Here is a 24,184-nt window from a genome sequence, read left to right as displayed (position 1 = left end):
CCCTCCCTACACACTTACCAGTCCAGCAAATAAATATGAAGAGGGGCTGCTTTCTCCTCTGCTGCGGTGGTTCCTTTAAGCTGTGTGGCTGTATAGAGGCCTGCACAGCTCAAAGGAACAGTTGGCCCAGGACGGCAGAGAAGCAGAAAGCAGCCCAATGTGTAGCTCTGCAGCTCCTCCTCCTCCTATACTGAACCCAGTGCAAAGGGATGGGGGGTATGGAAAATTGTAGATTGACTGTGGGTGGAAGAAGGGGGGCTGGAAATAAAATGAATGGTGTGGGGGTGTGTACCTCATGGGAGTGGAATGGAAATCTGTATGAAAGTGCATGTGAAACTGGAGTGGGGGATATTTCATGCCTGGGAGAGATGCTGGCCCTTATAATAGGGGAATACTGCACAAAAATTACAAATAAAGGGATCCTTTTACTAGGGTGCACTAATGAATTTAGTGTGTGCTAAATAAGATGCCAATTATAGTCTTGCCGGTGTCATATCATTTAGCTCATGCTAAAGCTGTTAATGCACCTTAGTAAAAGGACCCCAAAATGTTGTAGAATTTTGCAGAATTTTCAATTTTTGTGTGCAGAATTCCCCCTATAGTAGACTTGTTCTTTTTTTTTCAGCCTTTCTTTGGAATGATCTCACCTTGTTTTTATACGCTAAACTGTCTTTTATGTTTGTTTATAGAGGTGTAGTAGCCGTGTTAGTCCACTTTTAAAGGTAATGAATAGAAATAAAACAAAATAAAACATGGAAAAGAAAATAAGATTATACCTTTTTAATTGGACATAATACATTTCTTGATTAGCTTTCGAAGGTTGCCCTTCTTCGTCAGATCAGAAATAAGCAAATGTTGATAGATGACAGTATATATAAGTGAAACATCAAAGCATTTCAGTGACAGGATGGGGGTGGATAGGTGAGAGGCAGGAAGAGTCGGGTGCAGTGGCGTTCCTAGGGGGGCTGACACCCGGGGCGGATCGCCGATGCGCCCCGCCCCCCCCCCCCTGGAACAGTGCGACGCCCCCCCCCCAACGAAAGAACCCCCCCCCCCCCAGGTGCACGCCGCGCGCCTGCCAGCTCTTCGTTTTCATGCTCCCTCTGCCCCGGAACAGGAAGTAACCTGTTCCGGGGCAAAGGGAGCATGAAAATGAAGAGCCAACAGGCGCGTGGCGTGCACCCGGGGCGGACCGCCCCCACCGCCCCCCCTTGGTACGCCACTGGTCGGGTGGAGGAGGGACAGGGAGATATGCATGGAGACAGGAGGGTGACAAAGCAGTACAATTTTATGGTTTATAAGCACACAACTCTGGAATGCGCTACCTAATGCTGTGAAAACAACGTATGACCACCTAAACTTCCGGAAATCACTAAAAACTTGTCTGTTCAAAAAGGCATACACTACCGATCCAACTTATTTATTTATTACATTTGTATCCTGCACAATTCCCACTCATCGCAAGCTCTATGCAGCTTACATAGTAACAAATCACAAAATCATGAAGTTAACAAAATCACAAAATTATGAAGTTAATAAAATGATGAAGTTAACAATGATTTAAAGTATTATATAAAAATAAAACATAATTAGACTAAGGTAGGTAATAAGGAGTGGAGAGATAGTGAGGCATGGAAGAAGAGGGGAGAGAAGCAGGGAAAAGGGAAGGAGGGAGGGGAGTAGGAAAGGGTACAGGGAAGAAGGAAGGGAAAAGAAAAGTAGGGAAATGGTATGGAAGAAATCAGATGGTAAAGGATAAAGGGGACGTCAAAGGTAATTGACTATTAAGTGAGTGAATGTTTAAAGTAGAGAACTATTGAGTTGAATAAACTTAAAATAAGTGGGTTTTCAATAATTGCCTGTACCCTGCAATACAACGAAACCAAAGCTCGTACTGGACATAACTAAACTCTTCTTCCCTACTATTCCCCAATGGGTCTGTTACACATGAACTTTACTCTTCCACCACATCACATTGTATTTGTTCATACCGGAATTGGCGATCGCCTCTAAGGTACTATGTAAGCTACATTGAGCCTTTCTAATAGGTGGGAAAATGCAGGATACAAATGTAACAAATAAATAAATAATGGCTAGAAAACCCAGATCTTTAAGTGCTGTCTGGTGGGTGTCAAAATATTTAATCATTCTGACATCATAGGTCTTACATTCCTGTATTGTTTTAAAGTTACCTTTGAAAATTCTTACCATGAAATCACTGGTACAGTGTTCTGATTTTGTAAAGTGCTATCCCACAGGCATGACATCTTTATTGGTACTAGCATTTTTCATATGGTATCTATGTAAATTAAATCTCTTCTTTAGCATCTGACTTGTGTCTCAGTGTAGCAGCCTTCATTGCATTTTTTACACTGAATGATATATATACCACATTGGAAGATGAGCATGTGAAAGATTCCTTAATGCTGAATATTTTTCCTTTGTGAATGACCGTGGGGTCTTATGAAATGTTTTGGCATAGTTTGCAGCTGGATATATTGCAAGGATGTGTGCCATTCTTTTCTTTTTGAGTCTGTGTTGGGAGCTTACTTCTAATTAGCTTGTGTTTAAGTTGGGTGACTGTCAGAAAGCCAGCACTGGTGGGGATGGAAGTATCTCTTTCAGTAATTCATCCTCCTGGAGTAGAGGCTGCAGATCTTTTATGATTTTTCTTAATTTTTCCAGCTCTGGGTTGTATGTCACTATAAGGGGGATTCTGATTGTGGTTTTTTTTTCTTTGTACTGTAGCAGATTTTTGTTTATAAAATACTTGATATCCCACTATTACTATGCACAGGCCATAGCAGCTTATAATAAATTAAATTACAGAGATTTAAAAGAACACCAGTTAAAATATATGAAAGAGACAGACCAGTCACACCAAGGAATAGGCGAGAGCAACAATCACAATTCACACACCCTGACTGTCGAGACAATGCAGGCCCCTCCAGACTCAGGGGCAACTGATAGAGGAGCCAAATGCTAGCTCAAAGAAGTGAGTTTACAAAAGGGCCTTAAGATTAGGGAAAGACAGTTCAGACCTAAGGGGAAGTAGTAAGCTCTTCCAAAGAAAAGAAAAAAGCAGAAGTGTGGGTGGACTCGTAGTGGGGAAATCTAGGGGAGGGAAGCACCAATCGGTGGGAATCAAACAAACGGGAAGGGGTAATAAGGGATTATAAGAGAGGAGAGACAGGATGGAAAACCAAGGTGGAGGGCTTTTAGATGAAGACTGAATCTTAATTCAAGGAAGCTTGGGACAAATACATAGAATCTCTAAGGGAGAGGAAAGGGTAGTAGATGGCATGAATGGGCAGATTGGATAGACATATGATTTTTATCGCCTTCATTTTTCTCTGTTTCTTTGGGTTTTGGGAAGGAGGGTTTAAGAATTTTAAATCTCTACTTAAACCCCGCCCCCTTTTTTTTTTTTTTTTTTAAAGGCACAGGAGCTAGCTTTGAGATTATCCTTTTCTTTAGCTGTTGGCTGTTAGATTGCCTACTTTACTGGGTGTGAGTGTAGTCTCTGTCCTATGATGATGATGTAGTTCCTTTCTACTACTTGTATATTATAAATGTAAACTGCTTTAATCTGTGCACAGACCTGCCAAGTCTCCCGCTTTGGCGGGTTATCTCCCACACTGCCACCAAAGGCGGAGAGTCTTCTGCTGAGCAGCTGCAGTGGCCAAGGAACAATACCCCCCACAGGCCCAATAACACTCGTGCCAGCAATGAACAGGTGCATGCGTGCTGACGTCGGCGTACTGCCTTGTGCACTGCATACTTTAGCAATGGGCAGAAGAGAGGGTCTGTGCAAGTTGAGCTCTCTCACCTGCTACTCCGAGAGGGAAGCTGATTGTTAGTGCCAACCGAAGTCCATCGGGGAGGAGCCAAGAGGTAAAATGGTCCGGTATGGGTTGAAGCTAGGGGCATGAGAATGAGTTTGTCCTACGGCAGAAAAGCTACATACTCTAGGAGCACAAATATGTTCTTCAAAAGCTGAATCCTTCGCTGAGTGCCTCTCTCTTCTGGGGCCCATCTCCTGAGAAAGAAAATCTCCATTTTGAGGGCCCTTGCCCACTCTGTGTTGTATTGTCTATTATAGGGCTTGATATACCACCTCATGTGGTGCACACAGCTGCCAAGGGATTTGGATTACTGAGAGGAAGATTTTAGCTATGACCCTAGCTCCACCCACTCCTTCCAGCCATGCCCCTGGCTTCACCCCATACCCTCCCACTTTACCTCTTAGCTCCTCCCCAATGGACTTCTACATTTAACTAGGCAAGCTCATAGGTACTTGGAAAGATGGACATTGTTGCTGCTGTCTTGGTTTGGTAGAATTGCTGTGAATATTTTGCTAAGGCTGACGTCCATTTCAACACTTCTGGCAAACTTCGGTTAATAAAACCTCTCAGGCTAAGAAGACTGCAGAGTGGTATTAATCCACAATTTGGAAACAGAATTTTAAGACTGAGCAGGATCTGGTGAGCTCAGTTTGGCTTCCTGTTCTTATATGGCTGCAAGCAGTAGCGCAGAATGGACCATGAGGTAAGCTCTGCAGGTTATGATGTGGGGACAATTGTTTGATGATGATTAGCCTCTTTTGAAGACTTGGTATTTAACAAATTCCTGTATGCCATCACTTTGTGTACAGGTAACTACCTGTACATCTATTAACCTCCAGAGAGAATAAATTGAGTGAGAGAATATGTTTCTAGAAGATTTGAATGAAGAATTTTCTGGGTACCAAGGGATTGATTTCAGCAATATATAAATCCTTTGCAGCAGAGGTCCTAAGAGCCTCATCGGGCGGAGTGAAAGCTTGAACTGGGGTTGCTTTATGAGTAGCAGGAATGGATGCAGATGGAGGCAGTCTTGGCAACAATCTCAGAAGCAGTTAATATTCATGGGGAAAAGTGTGAAAGTTATATACCAAAAGCACATGACACTAGCTCAGCTCCATAATTTATTCTCTGTTGTGCAGATGCTCTGTTGATGTGGAAAAAGAGGCACTATGTGGGATATTTGGTGGGCCTATCCTAAGACCAAAACATACTGTAAAGCTATTCAGTATAAAATGTAGAAGTGGACTGTGTGAATCGGACACATTCATGCTTAACAAGAGTGTACCTGAATTGATGATATCTCAGAATGAATGCTTTTATTAGGCACTGCTTTAACACTACAAAGTTGTTCTTTGAGGTGTGTAGAAATTTGAAAGAGTACCTTTTTGTCAAAAGTGGCTTGGTAAGCTTTGGTACATACATGATATGGAAAAACTTCTTGCAGAGAAAAAGGAAGCTCTTTGTAAATGAGCAAAGATTTGGGGTCCGCAAATCCAGTTGCATTTGCCTGCTGATATTTGGTTATTGAGATAAATTCTTTCAGGGAGACAGTATGATTCTACATATGTGGGTAGAAGAGGGTGCTTGAGGGTATTTAAAGGGGGAAGGGGTAAAAAGTTCTATGTTTAATGGAAGTTCGCTGAGCCTAGTTGTGGCTACTGAAACATGTTGGTTTTTTACAAGGTACTTTGAAATCCCTGTAAGTTAGCAATCTTAAGACTTCTTTTGTACTGTGTGGGATATGGGTGTCACTCTGGCTTATTTGTTTGCAGTAGTGTTTAGTCTTACAGCAAACCTCTTCCATAACATTAAAACAAAATAGGGTAGTGCCAATGAAGGTTCATTGTGCCAGAATCCCAACCCTGACTCTGATTGAGCTGGAAGAAATTGAAGAAAACATGAACAACCAGGCCAAAAATCATTCTAACAGCTCTTAAAAAAAAATTGATTAAGGGCCCCTTTTATCAAGTTGCAGCATAAGGGGACCTGCACTGGCATCAGCAAATGCACTGCGGTCCCCTTTTACTGCAGTGGGTAAAAGGGAAGTCTCTCTTTCCTGCAGGAAATGGCCGTGTGGCAAGTAAAGCACTTGCTGCAAGACCATTTCAGGGAGGGAGGGGAGCCCTTACTGCCACCCATTGAGTTGGTGGTAAAGGCTTCCGCGCTAACCCAGCGGTAACCGAGCAGCAAGCAGCACTGTCCGACTACCACCAGATATGACAGCGCGCTAGGGTGGGAAGTATCACCAGGCTGCTGCGGTAGCCCGGCGGTACTTCCTGTTTAGCAAGCAGTAAGCTTACGTTAAGCTTACTGCCGCTTAGTAAAAGGGGCTCTCTGTTCATTCTTTAAAATCCTATTTTTTTTTATTGCTGGCTATTGGTTCTTAATGGTTTTATACTAATGTAATTTCAGAATTAATTAAGTAGGGTTATTAGAGTGTGTACTGTACTGTCTACTGGATTGTCAGTGTTTGGATGTTTTTTTTGTGAATTATTTCCATAATTCTAAATTGTGGAACTGACAGTTAAGATTGCAAATCAGTTTTCTTTCTCCTGTCAGGATCAAGTGGTCTGGACTAGGTACAGTGTACTTTAACATACTTTAACTAAGTATGTCATATAAAACATTCCTGAAAGAGTCAAATGTCGTTGAACCCCTACATAAGAACATAAGAGTAGCCATACTGGGTCAGACCAATGGTCCGTCTAGCCCAGTATCCTGTTTTCCGAACGGTGGCCAAGCCAGGTCACAAGTACCTGGCAGAAACACAAATCGTGGCAACACTCCATACTACAAATCCCTGGGCAAGCAGTTGCTTCCCATGTCAGACTATGGACTTTTCCTCCAGGTATTTGTCCAAACCTTTTTTAAACCCAGATACATTAACCGCTGTTACCATATCCTCTGGCAAAGAGTTCCAGAGCTCAACTATTCATTGAGTGAAAAAATATTTCTTCCCATTTGTTTTAAAATATTCCCATATAACTTTCTTGGGTGTCCCCCAGTCTTTGTACTTTCGGAACGAGTAAAAAATTGATCTACTTTTTCTATAGCACTCAGGATTTTGTAGACCTCAATCATATCTCCCCTTATCCCTCTCTTTTCCAAGCTGAAGAGCCCTAACCTCTTTAGCCTTTCCTTATATGAGAGGAGTTCCATTCCCTTTATTATTTTGGTCGCTCTTCTTTGAACCTTTTCTAATCCCGTTATATCTTTTTTGAGATACGGCGACAAGAACTGAACGCAGTGCTGAAGGTGCGGACGCACCATGAAGCAATACAAAGGCATTATAGTATTTTCAGTTTTATTCACCATCCCTTTCCTAGTAATCCCTGATCATTATGTCCTGCTCACACAATTCTCTTGTGTTTTTTTACAAGAATGATCAAGATACAGCCTTTTTGAACAGGAAACAAGACAAAATATGACCAAGGGAAAAGAATAAAGGAAGGGGAACCCCCTCCCCCAAGAGCAAATTACTAGAAGTACATTTGTCAAAAAGACCACTAAGTGGAGCGTGGTCACAGAAATTAGGCTAGATCTTTACACAAATAAAGGAAGTTCAACTGTTAAATAAGAAATAGCTAAGGCTAAATGCAGGTTATTATGGTTTATTAAAATTGTATATACCGCCTTTCTTAAATAAAGTGCTTTACAAACATACATTATTACTTCATCCTCCACCACCCATAATCCCAGGCACAGAAGAGACAGGAAACTTATGATCCAAGAAACTTTTTTAGTTGAGTGGTGTTATAATCCAGTCTTTTTACCATCACCCCAAAACAATTATGTACCAGCCACAATATTTTGAAGTGATAAAAGACTAGGAAGGCTACGTATGAGAAAAGCAATCTTTTTTATTTACTTACCAAAATACAGATATATAAAGGTACAGATATAATCAATAGTTTCTCATGGGAGAACAGCTGCCGCTACACATAAGTGTTCTCTGCCACTGTCTCTCCAAAGTAATGCACAGCTTCAACTGTTTATATAGCCTTTATTTTCACATAGGTTTAACAAATATCTTCCTCAAAGATCATTCTGTTTTCTTTCAATACCATCTGCTTTTTCTCTGTCGTTAAACCACATTTTTCTTTCTCTTCATAATTGCTCCTTTCCCACGCTTGCTTGCACGCAAGAATGTCTTATCAGATCATGAGTCTCCAGCTCACATACTTATCAGCTTTTGCCTTTTTGCCTTGTCCTGTTTCAGGGTGCCCTTTCGCTCTGTTTCAAGGTGCACACCCGTGCTCATTATCTACAGTGGAGTCATAAAAGATACTTTTAGCATAAAGTATCCAAAGTTCCCATCCCAGGTTTGGGAGGTAGTGCACATACATGAGCTGTCACTAAACAAGCAGGAACTTCAGAGTTCACTTCAGTTGAAGGAGTCATTGGAGGAATTTCTTCCTTCTGTCTTCTGACTGCGATGACCACACTTAAATGCTCCACCATTCCCTCCGGGGTTCCAGTTGATATTTCAGCATCTGACCTTACCCCAACTTCCAGGCAAACAGTCCTGTCAGGATCAATTGCTGTGCCCTGAAACTGTTGTACACACACTCGAGGAACCTGCTTTGGAGGAAGGGCTTGAATTCCCAGACTCAGTGAAGAAGAATCCTTGCTCCTGTAAGAGACACCCAATCTCAGCTTAGCATTCCATAGCAGGAGATGCTAGAGTTTACCAAATGCAGGATTGTTGGGGCAGACTGAGGCCAAGGCAGCCCATCCTTGGGACTCGCTTTTCCCAATCGCAGGTCAGCACAGTAAGCGACTTCATACACTCCCTGCTTCAGCGGCCATCTCGGACTGCACCCTTTCCTGGCATTTCTTTAACACTGATGGTTTACTGCATTTCATATTTGGAGAGACACAGAGACATTATTGATGATGCTAGATAAAATGTATTTTCATTTGGATAAGGGTATTCCAGTTTTGTTTTTATTAGATCCTTCTATATCGTTTGATCTAGTGAAGCTGCCTTTGTTAGAGAGATGTTAGCATTAGATTTGTTGGTATAGCATTGAAGTAGATTGCTTCTTTTTTAGAGGAAAGATATTTTCGTGTGAGTTTTGAGGGGGCTTTGGACTGACCTGTAGTTCTGGAAGTGGGAGCTCCACACAGCTGCCTTCGGTTCCCCCTCCTTTTAAACAAGATATGGTAGTTTGGTCAGGAAACAGAAAAATTAAGGCAGATAAAGACCATATGGCATATTCAGTCTACCCATCCATGCCATCTACTATCCCTTTCTCTGTCTTAGAGATTCTATGTATTTGTCCCAAGCTTGCTCAAATTCAAATACAGTCTTTTTCTCCACCACCAGCACTGGGAGGCTGTTCCATGATTTTACCACCCTTTCCATGAAGAAGTATTTCGTCAGTTTGTCCCCTTTCACCTTCATCCTAGTCAAGAGATCCTTCCAATTGAAAGAGACTCACCTCCTGTGCATTTATGCCATGGAGGTATTTAAACATGTCTATCATTTCTCCCTTTTCCCGTCTTTATTCCAAAGTATTCATATTGAGATCTTTTTCTGTCCTTATATGCTTTATAGTATCCCAGTAGAAAAACTCACTGTGGCTAATTAGCTTATTTAAATTGTCTATTATAACCAAATAATAGCTAATTCTCCCTCCTATATATAAAAATATATTTTAAAAATTGTAATTGAGCAGTAATATAGAAGAGAGAATTAACTATTATTTGCTTATATGCTTTATGGCAAAGACCACTAACCATTTTAGTAGCTGCCCTATGGACTGACTCCATCCTGTTTATATCTTTTTTTAGAGCTGCACATCAACCAAAAATTTTAATCGCGAGATTAATCACATAAAGCATCCCCCCTCACATTACTCATGTTTAGTGCAAAATATAGACAGCAGAAGTAAATTGTCAGACGTAACATGTTTCAATTACTAAACTGAAAATAAAATCATTTTTCTTACCTTTTGTTTGGTGATTTTATTTTTCTAATCTGGTTCCCTGTCTCTAGTTCTGCTTCCCTCTCTCTGTGCTCTGAACTCTGTTTCCAGGGCCTCCTGTCCATTCACTATTTCTTTTCTCTCCTCTCTTCTTCACTCCCTGTCCTATGTCCATCTTTCACATACAAATTTCTTCCATTTTTCTACCTGCTCAAATCTGTCTAGTTTCCAGCTCTTCGCTTTCCCTCCATCCATGAACTGCATCTCCTCCATTCTCTTCCTGCCATCTATATGCATTTCCCCTCTGTTCCCTTCTCCTACCCTCTGTTCATGACCACCATCTCCCTTCCTTCCTTCTTTCTTTTCTTTTTTCCATCCCCCATTTCCACATCTATCCCTCTCTTCCCCTGCCATCCAGCATTGCTTCTCTCCATCATCGACCCATCTCTCTCTCTCTTCCCCTCACCATTCGCATCACCTCTCTGTCTCTCTCCCTCCATTGTTCAGTATCAGCCATCTCGTCCCTGTCATGCACCATCGCCATCCAACATTGTCCCATCGCTTGGTCCTGCCCCTCAAGCATTTACCATCTCTCCTCCTTCCCCACCACTACTACCACAAAAACAAAACCATCATCCCTCATTGTCTCCTCCTATATCCTGCATTGCCCCATCTTTTCCCTTTCCCATAGTCTGCACTGCTGTCTCTCTCCCCACCCTAGTAGTCTGCACTGCTCTTTCTCCTCACCTTCCAATATCCAACACTGCCCCGTCTCTTCTCACCCCCCATATCCAGCACTGCCCCGTCTCTTCTCACCCCCCATATCCAGCACTGCCCCGTCTCTTCTCACCCCCCATATCCAGCACTGCCCCGTCTCTTCTCACCCCCCATATCCAGCATTGCCCCGTCTCTTCTCACCCCCCATATCCAGCATTGCCCCATTTCTTCCCCCATATCCAGTCTTTCCCCATCTTGTCTCCTTGTCCTCTCCCCCTCCAGCTAGCTTACTCATTTTACATGGTCTAGAAGTGCGCTGATCCCCTGCTTCTCTCTTCTTCTCTATTCACCGAGGCTCTACTGGAAGCAAGCAAAAGACAGGCTGGGACGTTCCCCTCTGTGTGCTACTGCTGGCTCCACTGGACCCATAAACAGGAAGTTACGTGTGATTAATTTCCTGTTTCTGGGTCTGGCAAAGCCAGCGGCAGCACAGCAAAGGGGAACGTCCCAGAGCCTGTTGTTTTTTTGCAGCTGCCTGCCACAGCTGCAGTGAAGAGACATGACGGGGCAAACCTGGATATGGAGGACACAGAGCAAAGTGTTAAAATTTTTAATGCGTCAGTCGCATTATTAACGCATTAAATGTGCAGCTCTAATGTTTTTGAAGGTGTGGGCTCCAGAACTTTACACAGTATTCTAAATGAGGTCTCACCAGGGAATTATGCAGAGGCATTATCACCTCCTTTTACTGCTGACCGTCTCTCTATGCACCCAAGCATCCTTCTAGCTTTCACCATCGCCTTTTCTACCTGTTTTGCCACCTTAGGACCATCACATAACATCACACCCAAATCTTACTCCTCTTTCATGCACAAAAGTACTAAACTGTACCACTCCCTCAAGTTTTCGCAGCTCAAGCTTCTTCAAGCTTCTTCAAGCTTCACTAGATGTCTCCTCATGTTATTCCACACCATCAGGAGTGTCTACCCTATTGCAGATTTTGGCATCATCCAAAAAGAGGCAATTGAATAGAGTTGAGTGAGGAATAATGAGGTTTGTTGCATGTGAATAGACTGTATGGTAGTTTGTAGTAGGGTTAATAGGGATAGATGAGAAATAGACTTGTTTTGATCTTGTAATGGGTTTCTATCTTTTCCTTTTATTAATGGCTTAATGAGTTGTAAACCATTTTCAATGAAACTTTCACTAAGATGTCATATAAAATGTGATCGATAACCGCAGAATTTTCTGTATCCTGATTAGTACCTCTTTCTTCTCCTTTAGGAGGTCCACTTACTCCAACTTCCAGTCAGCCAGCTTCCATCAATCTCCCAGGAAGTCTTCCCTCCAGCAGCAGCTACACAGTGCCTGCTGAACCCACTCTCTCACAAAATCCTCTTTCGATTATGATGTCCAGGATGTCCAAGTTTGCTATGCCCAGCTCTACACCTCTCTACCATGATGCCATCAAGACTGTGGCGAGCTCTGATGATGATTCTCCACCTGCCCGCTCTCCAAATTTATCATCCATGAACAATATGCCAGGTAAGCTAGTGATCCTAGACTAATGCCATGGTGGCAAATATAAAGAGTAAGCACATTCTTGCAACTGGAGTTGGAAAAGGAAGCAGTGAGTGTATTGAAGTGCAGTATGACTTGAACTGCCAGGTCAGGATCAAATTTTTTCAAAAGAATTGGGTTTCTCAAAGTGGAACATAGCACAGAGTTCAAGATGAGGCTGCCCTTGAACATTTGTCTGAGAAGCTTCTGATCAGACTCTGCATGGCATAAGGCATTTTGTTATTTAAGGGTAGACAGGATGTGTTTGAGAGGTATAGAGACTTCTAGGCTGACCCTGTGGGTTTAGTATGTGTTGTATTTTGTTTTTATTCATATCTTCAGTACCTAATAATACCTTCATATTCTGCATGCTCCTTTGACAGGATGTATGTGGAGTTTGAGAAACTAGAAAAAAGTGACTTGGCAACTTTTTAGCCTTTGAACACAAGGTGTATTAAGCCATACAAATGGGTGATATTCAGTAGCACCAACACAGCACATATTTTGAAAGCTTTCCGGGAAGAAACCAAAGATCCCTCTGTGTATCTGTAGCAGTTCTTGCAACTATTCAATGTGCCAGTTTCTCATCTGTGAGAGCCATGGATGCTACTGCTGTAATTGTCCCTTTTAGGGAAACGTATTATTTAATGTTTGGGGTTTTTGCAAGTGCAGAGTATCCAAATAGATTAATCTTGCACATATAACAATAATAACCTCACTACCAAGCTGGGTATACAAGGAGTATAATCGCAGTTTCTCAAATTTATTACTAACTAGTAAAAAAGGCCCGTTTCTGACACATATGAAACGGGCGCTAGCAAGGTTTTTGTCGGTGTGTTCTCATCCGCGCGATGCACCCGCCACCGCTGCCGCACGATGCCCCCCTCCCCCGTCCCACCCTACCGTCTCGTAGTTTTGCTGGCGGGGGACCCGAAATCCCGGCAGCAGAAGTCCTCTGTTGTGTGCTGTGCTGACTCCGACGTGATCTTCAGCATTGCTAACCTGTGCAGGGCGGGGTTCTGTGCGTCTGACGTCCTGCACGTGCAGGACGTCAGCCGCACAGAAGCCCTGCCTGCAGAGGCTCGTAATGCTGAAGATCACGCCAGAGTCAGAAGACAGGACTTGTTCTTGCGGGGTTTCGGGTTCCCCGGTGGCAAAGCTACGCGTCGGTGGGTGGGTAGGGGTGGGGGTGGGTGTTGCTTCATCTGCATGTTGTTGCTTTGCTTATTTTGTTGCCTGGTTTTTCGTGGGTGGGTTGGTGGAGGGGTGGCGCGGGGGTGGGTGTTGCACCTCCAGCATGTTGGAGCGGGGTTTTTTGTTGTTGTTGTTTTTCGTGGGTGGCTTTGGGGGGGGCGGCGCGGGGGGTGGGTGTTGGACATCCAGGGGGAGGAGTAGGGAAACAAGCTCCGCGTGTTTCCCTACTCCTCCCCCTGCTTGTTTGTGATTCATTCCTTGTCACCCTTAACATTCTGTGGGCAAAGGTTGTGAAGTCACAGCACAATGTTAAAGGGTTCGTTCGTCGTCATGATGTTTGACGCAAGGGCGGGGCACAAAGTCATAGTGGGATGGCTTCACCACCATGAACTTACGAACCCTTTATCGTTGTGCTGTGATTTCAGAACCTTTGTCCTCAGAACGTTGAGGGTGCGTTTTATTATAGTAGATGCTTGCCATAGTAGTTGCATTGTGTAAAGAAATCTTCCATCTGACATTCATAGAACGTGCTCGGATATTGTTTTACTCAAACCAGTGGCACCCCGGATATTGTTTTAGTCAAAACTGTGGCACCCAGTATGATAGGAAATAACTCTTTCTGCCACATTTTCATGGTCTCGGACTATTCCTTGATGCTTAGGGTCTTCTCTTATCTCTGTTGAATACACAAAATAATCACTTGGCACTGACAGCTCTGTTATTAGTGCTGCTATTGTGGGGGGGTTCTCTTTCACCACTATGCCCAGTTTTCTTGCATCGTTTTTGGTTGAAATGGAAATACCCCAGGTGATCCCAACTTCTTCATTATCCATATTTCAGGTAGGATTATGATCCAGTACTTTTCCAGTAGAGCATCAATGTTATGGTGTAAACAAATCTTCCAGTAGATGAGCTAAGCCACCTCATTGTGCTTTTCTGTATAGAAAGTTTTTGCCATTGGAACTTTGTAGCCAGCTACAAGCGAGTAACCGTTTCCAGGTTTCCCCCTATAAAATCTGCATATATCTGATTTTAACAAGCTGTTGTAAGCCATCTTTTCTGTTTTCCTTTCATGTTATAGTCAGGCTTTATTTTTGTTGCTTTGTTTGTGTTCTGATGATCCTATCAGCAGGTCATTAAGATCACATGGTGAGGCTCTTACCTTAAAGAGTTAAAGAAGTCTTGATCCAGTGAACCCCTCCTGAAAGAGCTGTTGAAGCACAAAACCCATGTGACTATAGATTGCTGGAGGGTCAGAAATTTTGGGCAAATTCCACATTATCAGCTTGTGCCGTGTATCAGGCACTAAATTCTTGAGCATAGAACTGAGGATTAATAGCTTAAAAGGCCAATTGAAAGTTTCAGCACTAACAACCCTCTTCACATGGCTCTGAGGCCAGAAGAATACTGCACTCACACCCCTAAAGTGGCCTTGCGTAGAGGAAAGCTGTACTTCCCTTCCTGTGCACCCACCTCATCAATCTCTGGAGGTCTAGCTTTGAGCTTTTAGGTTGCAATGCGACGCCTCAAAGGCCAACTTTCTCAACAGGTTTGTCCTTTTAGGTAATATCAGAAGGCTAAAGACAATGGGTAGTTCTGAAGATTTTTCATTAAGCATAAAGTCTCTCAGTCCCAACTGCCACACCATTATGTTAAAAACATGTCAAGATGATGCCAAGAAGTGTGAAAAGGAAATCTTGGATCATTTTGGAAGAAGGCATTTTTAGAATGCAGTGCAATAATCTTGCACAGTATGCTGTGAGACCTGTATGATCTAGCCCTCACCATTCTGGAAAGCACTCATTAATTAATGATCACCTTCTTTAAGAGTGTCGGGCTGAATTTAATTTGCTAATGGTTCAAGATAATGACTGCACAGAGTATCTGATCCACTCAGCTTCCAGTGTCTTTGAGATTACATCAAGAGCTTTTTCAATGGCTGTAGACAGATGGAGCATTTAATGGCTGTGGCCATCTAACCAACATAAAAAAGGTTTAATTTATTTATATTTGCTTAACCGTCATTCCAGATATCCCAGCAAAGTAGTATACAAAAAAATTTAAATATAAAAATCTTTTTAAAAAATGTATAAGGTAAGTTAAGAGATTAAGGACCTCTTTTACAAAGACATGCTGGTGATTCTTGTGCAGTGTCATGGGCAAGAGGGAATCTGGTATGGTTTAGGCCTGTTTCTGTAACACGGAACAGTTCTTACAAATACGCCAAGGAGCTTTATTATAGTTCTTAAACAAAACACAGCCTTCACTGTTGACAGATAAATTCTCTGCAGTTTCCAACCAATAAACACAAAGGGGCTCATTTTCAAAGCACTTAGCCTTCCAAAGTTCCATAAGGTAATCAATAGAAATCAAACAAAATTAAAACATGGAAAAGAAAATAAGATGATACCTTTTTTATTGGACATAACTTAGTACATTTCTTGATTAGCTTTTGAAGGTTGCCCTTCTTCGTCAGATCAGAAATAAGGGCAACCTTCGAAAGCTAATCAAGAAATGTGCTAAGTTATGTCCAATAAAAAAGGTATCATCTTATTTTCTTTTCCATGTTTTAATTTGTTTGATTTCTATTGATTACCTTTAAGAGTGGACTAACACGGCTACCACACCTCTCTACTTAAGATCAAAGTTCCGTAGAAACCTATGGAACTTTGGAAGGCTAAGTGCTTTGAAAATATGCATAAAAGTCCTCAAGCATAACACTTTGTGCAGTTCCCCGTTCTTCCTCTCAGCACAGTTCAGGCACAAAATAAATACAGCCCTGGCTTTTAGAGCTTCGGCTTCTGGGTTGAACAGCCAGGCCTCACTTCTTTCCAGGGTATTAAGCCTTCTTCAGCTTCCAGGTCCAGCATTCTGAGTTCCCTGTGTCCCCTTGGTAGCTATTCCCCCCTGAGCACTCTTTGCCACGGGCCTTATTTTTCACCACTATTTCTCTAACACCAGCCTAGTCCTTTCCTCGCTTGGAACCGCCTTCTTTATGGGCCCTAACCACTTTGGTCACCTTCCCCTTCCCAGAATTCCTACCTGCTCCTCTAGGATTCTACTGGGGAACAATTTTACCTCATCACCAAATTCCTTTTATCTCTTTCACCACCACCCCTCTTCTCAGTAATACGTCAACTGAGGGGTTGGACTTGAACCTAGAATTCCAGGGCCAACTGGACTCCAGTGGATTTATTACTTCTTCCTGCTTCTGTTTCCCCAAAACTAAGCAAAGAAAAAGAAGGAACTGCACCTCGTGGATCCTACCACCAGTCCAGTACAAATGTCCTTCAGGCTGTATCACTTTTCCAGCAACTCTTCCTTCTGCTGCCACTGCTATTGCTGCTGTCTTTGTTGATCTGCTTTCTCTGCTGCACTCCTCACCAGACAAGACTGGATCTCCACACACCTGGGTTCACCAGCTGGACTCCGCTAACACCTCTGCGTCTCCTGGTAGACTGCTTAGGAGGCAGCTGGAAAGTGCCTATAACTTGGAGTAGTGTTTGTCTCCGGTCACCGGATCCTTGAATCCGCATCTGGCTTGTAACTAGTATCCCTGGAAAACATAGCGCACACTCGGGCTGCAGTGCTCTTCATATGATCCTTCAAGGCTCCACTGGTTTTGGCTGTAGCTGGTCCCCCACGTGTTGGCTCTTTAGCCCCACCCCTGGTACCATTATGTAATAGGCTCATTATCTTCTAGACCATAGTGCTGCTCATGGGGCTCTTCAGCCCCAGAACATGGTGATCCTCATGTGGCTCTTCAGCTCCCCATTCGGGCCACCATTTATTTCATGGGCAAGGGGGAATCTGGCACAGTTTAGCTCTTTCTCTTGGTTTTTCCCCCTCTCAGACACAAGTAACACGGAACAGTTCTTAGAAATATGCCAAGGAGCTTAATTATAGTTCTTAAACAAAACACAGCCTTCACTGTTGACAGATATATTCTCTCTGCAGTTTCCAAACAACAAACACAGCTTTATCTTTGATAGATATATTCTCACTGCAGTTTCCAGACAATAAACACAGCCTCAGCTTTCGCAGATATAGTCTCATTGCATTTTCCAATCAATAAACACAAAGTCTTCAAGCATAACAGTCTGTGCAGTCCCCCATTCTTTCTCTCAGCACAGTTCAAACACAAAGCAAATACAGTCCTGACTTTCAGAGCTTAGGCATGTGGGCTGAGCAGCCAGGCCTCAGCTCTTTCCAGGATCTTAAGCCTTTCTCAGCTTCCTGTTCTGGGGTCCTCCATGTGCCGGGTTAGGAAACCCACTTACTCCTGCTGGCTGCCAGCACCCACAACTTCTTAATCCAGCTTTTACTTTAGGTTCCTCTTTAACCTGGGTTGGGTAGCCCATTTACTCCTGCTGGCTATCAGTGTCTATAGCTTCTTGGTCCAGCCTTCACTTTAGGGTCCTCTCTGCGCTGGGTTGGTTGGCCGTTTATGCCTGCTGGCCGGTTACTATGAGGGAGTTCCTGGCCCGGGGCACTTTCCTTCAGGTTCTTATCTCCCAGGGTTCTCTTTCTGTCCCTTTAGCTCCCTCCTTTCTACTCAGGAGTTCTCAAATCCCTTCCTATGGGGCTCTTCCTTCCCTTGATTGGCAACCATGTGTCTAGGGAAACAAGAAGCTGCTCTCACTAGGTGGCAACCTTGGGATTCCACTCCAGTTTTTTTTTCTTCCTGAGCCCTATATCCCTCCTAAGGCTCCTTTATACAACTAAAGTGGAATGGGTGCCCTGACTGCTTTTCTCAGTTCCACAGCAGTAAATGAAAGAAAGCCCATTCAATTCCTATGGGCTTCCTCTTGTTTGCCATGCGGGAATCGCTAGCATGGCTTTGTAAACAGAAATGCCTCTTTATATTCTGAAGTAAGGAAGCCTAAGTTTTCTTTGCCCTGCCAGGAATTTTTTCCATGCCAAACGGACATTGATGCAGATTTCTCTGCTATTCGTACTTCGGAGTTTGCAAGCACCCAATTTCTGCACTTGCTGTGTATGCGTGAGATTACGGTGCATTTGCAGACTGTCTGATAGAACCACCTTTAGCACTTTGCTGCTGGTCACTGGTTTATGGCTGTATTTGTCATCTCAGCTCTGGATACATTTAAACAAATTAAAATAGAAGTGTCCTCGGCTTCTGGCAGCTTCTACCTTGCTTTTATTTTTCTCCATGTGAAATCTTAACTCAGTTTTGTTGTCCTGCCTCTGGTGCCAAAAAATGCAGGAGCAGCAATCTAGGTGGTAGTTCAGAACACTGTAGACCAGATAATAATGGGGTCCTGTAATGTTAATGGTATGAATAACCCAGGAAAATGCAGTGTAGTCTATAAGAATCTGAGTAGACTACAATGGGACGTAGTTTGTTTGTTTGTTTGTTTTTTTGCAAGAGACATAGTTGCGCCCTCGGGACTTTACTACTACTATTTAGCATTTTTATAGCGCTACAAGGCGTACGCAGCGCTGCACAAACATAGAAGAAAGACAGTCCCTGCTCAAAGAGCTTACAATCTAATAGACAAAAAATAAAGTAATCAAATCAATTAATGTGTACAGGAAGGAGGAGAGGAGGGTAGGTGGAGGCGAGTGGTTACGAGTCAAAAGCAATGTTAAAGAGGTGGGCTTTCAGTCTAGATTTAAAGGTGGCCACGGATGGGGCAAGACGTAGGGGCTCAGGAAGTTTATTCCAGGCGTAGGGTGCAGCAAGACAGAAGGCACGAAGTCTGGAGTTGGCAGGTTGTACGTCCTTTTGGGACAGTTGTGGCACACCAGGGTCGGGGGGGGGGGGGGGGCAAGTGTACAGGTGGTGTTGCTATTTTGCTTAGAGATGGGTTTGGATTCACTATTCATAAGGAATTTAGAGATCAAAGTGGGAGATGCTTAGCTTTGCGGGGCAGTCATCAGGGCTGGGAGCTCACGCTAATAAATTTCTATGCTCCAAATTCGGGCCAGTCGGAGTACTTCCGGACACTCTTGGGAGAGTTGCAGGGGCTCGTAAAGGGGATGGTGATTGGAGGGGGGGGGATTTTAATGTGATCCCAGATACACGCTTGGGCCATTCCTTGGGGGGTGGACTATATAGCGAGCCCCACAGGAGGGCATTGCTGGAACTTTTTTTGGGGACTGGAGGTGGTGGATAGTTGGCACTTGACACATCCAACATATCAAAATTACACATTCTATTTGCATGGGAGTGCCTCTTACACACGGATTGATGGTCTCTGGATCCATCATAATTTTATGGGGATACCTGGGGGAAGCTGAAATTGGGAACATTCAAATTTTAGACCATGCTTCTGTATGGATTAAGTTTAAGGGCCTGGGGGGCTAGAGACAAAGGGGTTTTTGGAGACTAATGAATCCCTATTAGGAGATGAGCAGGTATTCAAGGCGGTAAAAAGGGTTATTCAAGACTATAAACAGGATAATGATACTGGTGAAGTTGGAGATGGCACACTTTCAGATGCGCTGAAGGCGGTGATCCAAGGGCTGTTCATACAATGGGGGGCTAGGAAGAAGAGGGAGCATATCCCTGCAGTTGCGTAGTCATCTCCTTGATTTAGAAAGCCAGCATAAAAGAGCACAGAGTCCAAGGGTTTTAGGTGAGCTTCGTAAGGTATGGAATGCACTTTCTCAGTTGCAGATGGTAGCAGTTGAATTCTATCAAACTAAACTTAAACAGGGGTTTTTTTTGAATTCACTAACAGTTCATGAGCGAGGTTAGCTCATTACCTTTGGGCCAGGAGGGTTAATTCAAGTATACAGAAGATTTGAGGTAGAAAAGGAGAATGATGTTATACAGACTCGGCTATTCACTCCAGCTTTCGTCATTACTATGGTGAGCTCTATCGGGCAGATGGGGTGGTGTTATCGGAGGCTATACAGCGTTTTTTGAATTCAGTTTCTATTCCCCAGTTGTCAATTGTGGAGAGAGAGCAGTTGGGAGAACCCATTTGCTTGGGAGAGGTGGTAAGTGTCGTCCGGCATTTAAAGAATGGTAAGGCCCCTGGCGAGGTGGGGGATCTCTTGGTTTGAGTAAGCAATGGAGTCCTGGAAGGGAAGTTGTTACTGTCATCTATGGCTGAGGTGGGCATTACTGAACTGCCCAAGCCTGTAAAGGACCTCTGTCCGTGGGGTGTACAGACTATTTTCCTCCTCAACGTAGATGTAAAAATCTTGGCCAAGGTCTTGGCTAATAGACTGGGAGGGTTCTGCCACGCCTCATTTATGTGGATCAGTCAGGGTTCATACCACACAGAACAGTGGGAGATAACATCTGCAGAACTCTGCATTTGCTGTGGGTGGCTCAGCAAGGTAATGATCGGATAGCCCCTTTTGGCATTAGATGCGGAGAAGGCTTTAGACAAGGTGAGCTGGCTCTTTCTGTAGGAAGTCATGAGGAGAATGGGATTGGGGAATAACTTTAGCGCGTGGGTTGCAGCATTTTACGTGGACCCCAGGGCTTGTCTTCGTATTAACGGGTTATATACTTCCTTCCCTATTGGCAAGGGAATTTGCCAGGGATGTCCGTTGTCTCCCTTATTGTTCGCAATTTATATGGAACCCTTGGCTATTCGTAGTCAGAACACTGGGTGGCCATCTTCACATATGATGTTCTATTATATATTAGGGACCCGGGATACCTTGCCAATTTATCTTGGAAGCCTTTTGCAAATTTGGAACAATATCCAGGCTTAAAATTAACATGGACAAAAGTGAGTTGTTAGGGGTTACTACCTCCAAAGGAGAAGAGGAACGTTTACAAAGGACCTTTTTCTTTCATTGGGTGTCCACCTAGTTTCGCTATCTGGGCATTCAGGTCCCTCGGATCTGCAGACTCTTTATAAGCTTAATTATGACAAGATCTTAGGTCATATTCGGACAGATTTGGGGAGATGGAAGGGTTTGTGGTTGTCCTGGATGGGCCAAATAGCAGTTGTGAAAATGAATGTACTGCCGAGACTTCTTTTTCTATTTCAGAACCTACCAGTTCCGATTCCGCAGGGAATGTTACGTTGTATGAAAGCTATTATTTCTTGTTTTATTTGGGAGGGGAAATGCCCTCGCCTGCCTAAATGAGTTTTGTGGGGAGCCCCGGAACAGGGCGGTAGAGCAATTCCCAATCTAGATTGGTATTATATAGTGTTCCAGTTGAGAATGATACTAGATTTTTAGGAGATTAGCTTGAATAAGCCGGGAGTGGTCCTACAGCAAGAAAGGTTTCATGGATGACAGTTGCACACATTGCTTTGGAGCTCCTGGGAAGCTGGGGGAGGGGACACGGGGCCCCCCAAATCCCTTTTTGTACCATTTGCTAAGTATATGGAGAGAGGTGCATAAGAGGTGGGGTCAGAAGGATCAGGCGTCTACTTTGGCAGTAATAAGATGGGAGCCCAAATTTGAGACAGGACGAAGGGGAGGGGTATTTAATCGTTAGGCACAGAAGGGTCTGATCCGCTTCTGTGACGTCCTTGCGGAAAGGGGCATGGTCTCATTTGAAAGAGTCCGGGAGATCCATGATCTGCCAATGGGGAATTTTTTTTTCCATATATGCAGTTAAGACATTTTATAGTACAACAGGGCTGGTTGCGGGAGACCCCAAGGCAAAAGAGTGTCTGGAGAATCTCTGGCTCCTACTGAAAAAACTCGGCCTATTTCTCTGATTTACAAATTTGAGGGGCTGGAAGTGGTCTAAACACGCCTTCATGCTTAATTGGAAAAAGGACTTACAATGTAATTTTTCTACTTCAGTGTGGGAGAGAATATATGGTGAAGTCCATAAGGCATCGATCTGTGTATTAGTACAAGAAAATGCATATAAAGTACTCACGTGATGGTATTACACACCAGACCGACTTCAGAAGATGTTTCCCCAGGTGTCTAACGTGTTGGCATTGTATGAGTGGTAGAGGTACATTTTTACATGTGTGGTGAGAATGTGATTTAATATCTACTTTTTGTACTGCTGTTGTACAAGCATTATCAGCAGCTATTGGTGGGGAGGTTCCCTTCACTCCCCAGTCATGTTTGTTGGTTTTACATGGGAATGGCTGCCTTTGGTGGCAGGACAAACTGATTTGCTGGTCATAGCTGCTGCGAATTGTCTCATTGTGCTTTACTGGAAGAAAAATACACCTCCTACTATGGAAGAATGGAAAGAGAGATTGTATCGCCTGTACCAGATGGAACAATTGACTGCTCAGAGAACAGACTGTTTCTTGTCACATAAAAGAAGTTGGCATACTTTACAGAACTATTTTGCTTCTGCTTAATTCTTGTTGGGGAGGGAATTGAAGGGGAAAGGAGGGGGGAGGGGTTAACAGATGTGAGGAACTAGGGGATATGGTGATTTTGGAGGGGGTAAAAAGGGATAAAGCTGCCAAGTGTGATTTATAGCTGTTAGTCAAAGATATTTTGATATGGATTATTAGTCACTTAGTTAAAGAAGGGTGGGTAAGTGTTGGGGGGGGGGGGGGGAATACCTATAAAGCACCAAGTATAGCATGTTTATTGAGACTAAATGTATACAAGCAAAATATTGTGTACCATATGTAATGTGCTGCATATTTGTTGGGCAATAAATACAATAAAACAGTCATTGAGAAAAAAAATGCAGGAGCAGCAGCCACCCTTGCTTAGATTTCATCTTTTCTGAAGTGCTGCTTCTCACAGATTTACAGCCTTTTCTCAGGCTTCAATTTCACCTCATCTGTTGTCTTTTATGATGATCTGTGACAGTTTCTTTGAAATGGGTACTTTTCTACTCTCATACCAGAAAAAAAGTGTCTTGCTTGGATTCCTAGAGTCAGTTGTATTATGGAATTCAGTTATGCATACTCTTTTAGGGCTTCTTTTACTAAGGTGTGCTAACTAAAGTGCACTAAATGCTAAGAAGCCCATTTTATTCCTATGGGCTTCTAAGCATTTAGTGTGCGCTAAATCTGTTAGCGCACCTTTAGTAAAAAAAAAAAAAAAATCCTTAGACTGCTGTTCTTTTTCAGTGTAATCAGCATTGATTTATGAAAGCACAGTGCCAATGCTTCTACAATGTCTAGCAATATAGCCAGTGGTTTCTGTTGGAGTGCAGTTACCCCTCTCCGACATTCTCTACTGAAGGTACCTGGGTACACAGTTCAGATTATATTTACCTCGCTTAGCTATAGTCTACTGTTTTCTGTACCTATATGGGCAGAGGTTTTCTCTGGAAATGCAGTTGATAGTTGTTAATTGCAGATGTACTTTCTCTGGATAAATGTAAAATGACTTCTGTAGGATCTCTCAGTTGTTTCTTTTCAAGAAGGCATTGAGGTATTAGGATTCCATACAGTCAGACTTTTGTAGTATATGATATATTTTATGTTATGTGTTTTACTAATTGTCCCTGTATCTAATGATTGATTCTTCTGTACTTTTTGAATTTAAGCTCTTTTCCTTGTTATCAGTTTTTGTTGTGAACGGCTGTGCTATTTGCCAGAGAAAGCCGGTATATAAAGTAGAATAAACCATAAACCATCATAAGACGGTCATAGACTGTTGAAGTGAAGTTGTGTGTCGAAAAGATTAGGTTCCATACTGGGTGTGAAGGTTGTACTAGTGATTGACACACCTTGTGATTTAAGAGCATTGATCTTTAATTATCTAGGCAGGAATTTAATGCTAATAGATTAGGATCTGATAGATCTGCACTAACCATAAGCTGAATGTCTTCAGCAAAATAATAGCTATTTAATAGATATTAAACAAGAGGGATGTAAGAGTCAAGTTTGAACAGTAAGAAATGAAATGACTAGCCCAGCCCCTTTTCCTTTAAACAAATAGAAGTGAGACACTTAGTCGGAAAATGATGACCTACAAGACCAAAAGCAGTGGTTAAATCCAGAGATACCACTGTAACATATTTTCCCTGATGTAGGAAGCTCCATATATCGTTAAACAGGG

At 43.0% G+C, this 24,184-nt stretch overlaps 1 protein-coding gene across 7 annotated transcripts in view; it reads left to right on the top strand.

Moving 5' to 3' along the window:
* BCL9 (BCL9 transcription coactivator) overlaps positions 1 to 24,184 on the top strand; it is a 247,203-nt gene that overhangs the window by 207,307 nt on the left and 15,712 nt on the right. For all 7 annotated transcript variants that reach the window (XM_030203804.1, XM_030203808.1, XM_030203802.1 and 4 more), the window contains one exon: positions 11,777 to 12,037. In XM_030203804.1, coding sequence (XP_030059664.1) covers positions 11,777 to 12,037 — 261 coding nt within the window. The remainder of the gene's footprint in view (positions 1 to 11,776; positions 12,038 to 24,184) is intronic.

This window comes from Microcaecilia unicolor, chromosome 5, assembly GCF_901765095.1.
Source record: "Microcaecilia unicolor chromosome 5, aMicUni1.1, whole genome shotgun sequence".
Classification (NCBI taxonomy): Eukaryota; Metazoa; Chordata; class Amphibia; order Gymnophiona; family Siphonopidae; genus Microcaecilia; species Microcaecilia unicolor.
This window is presented reverse-complemented; position numbering and strand designations above follow the sequence as displayed.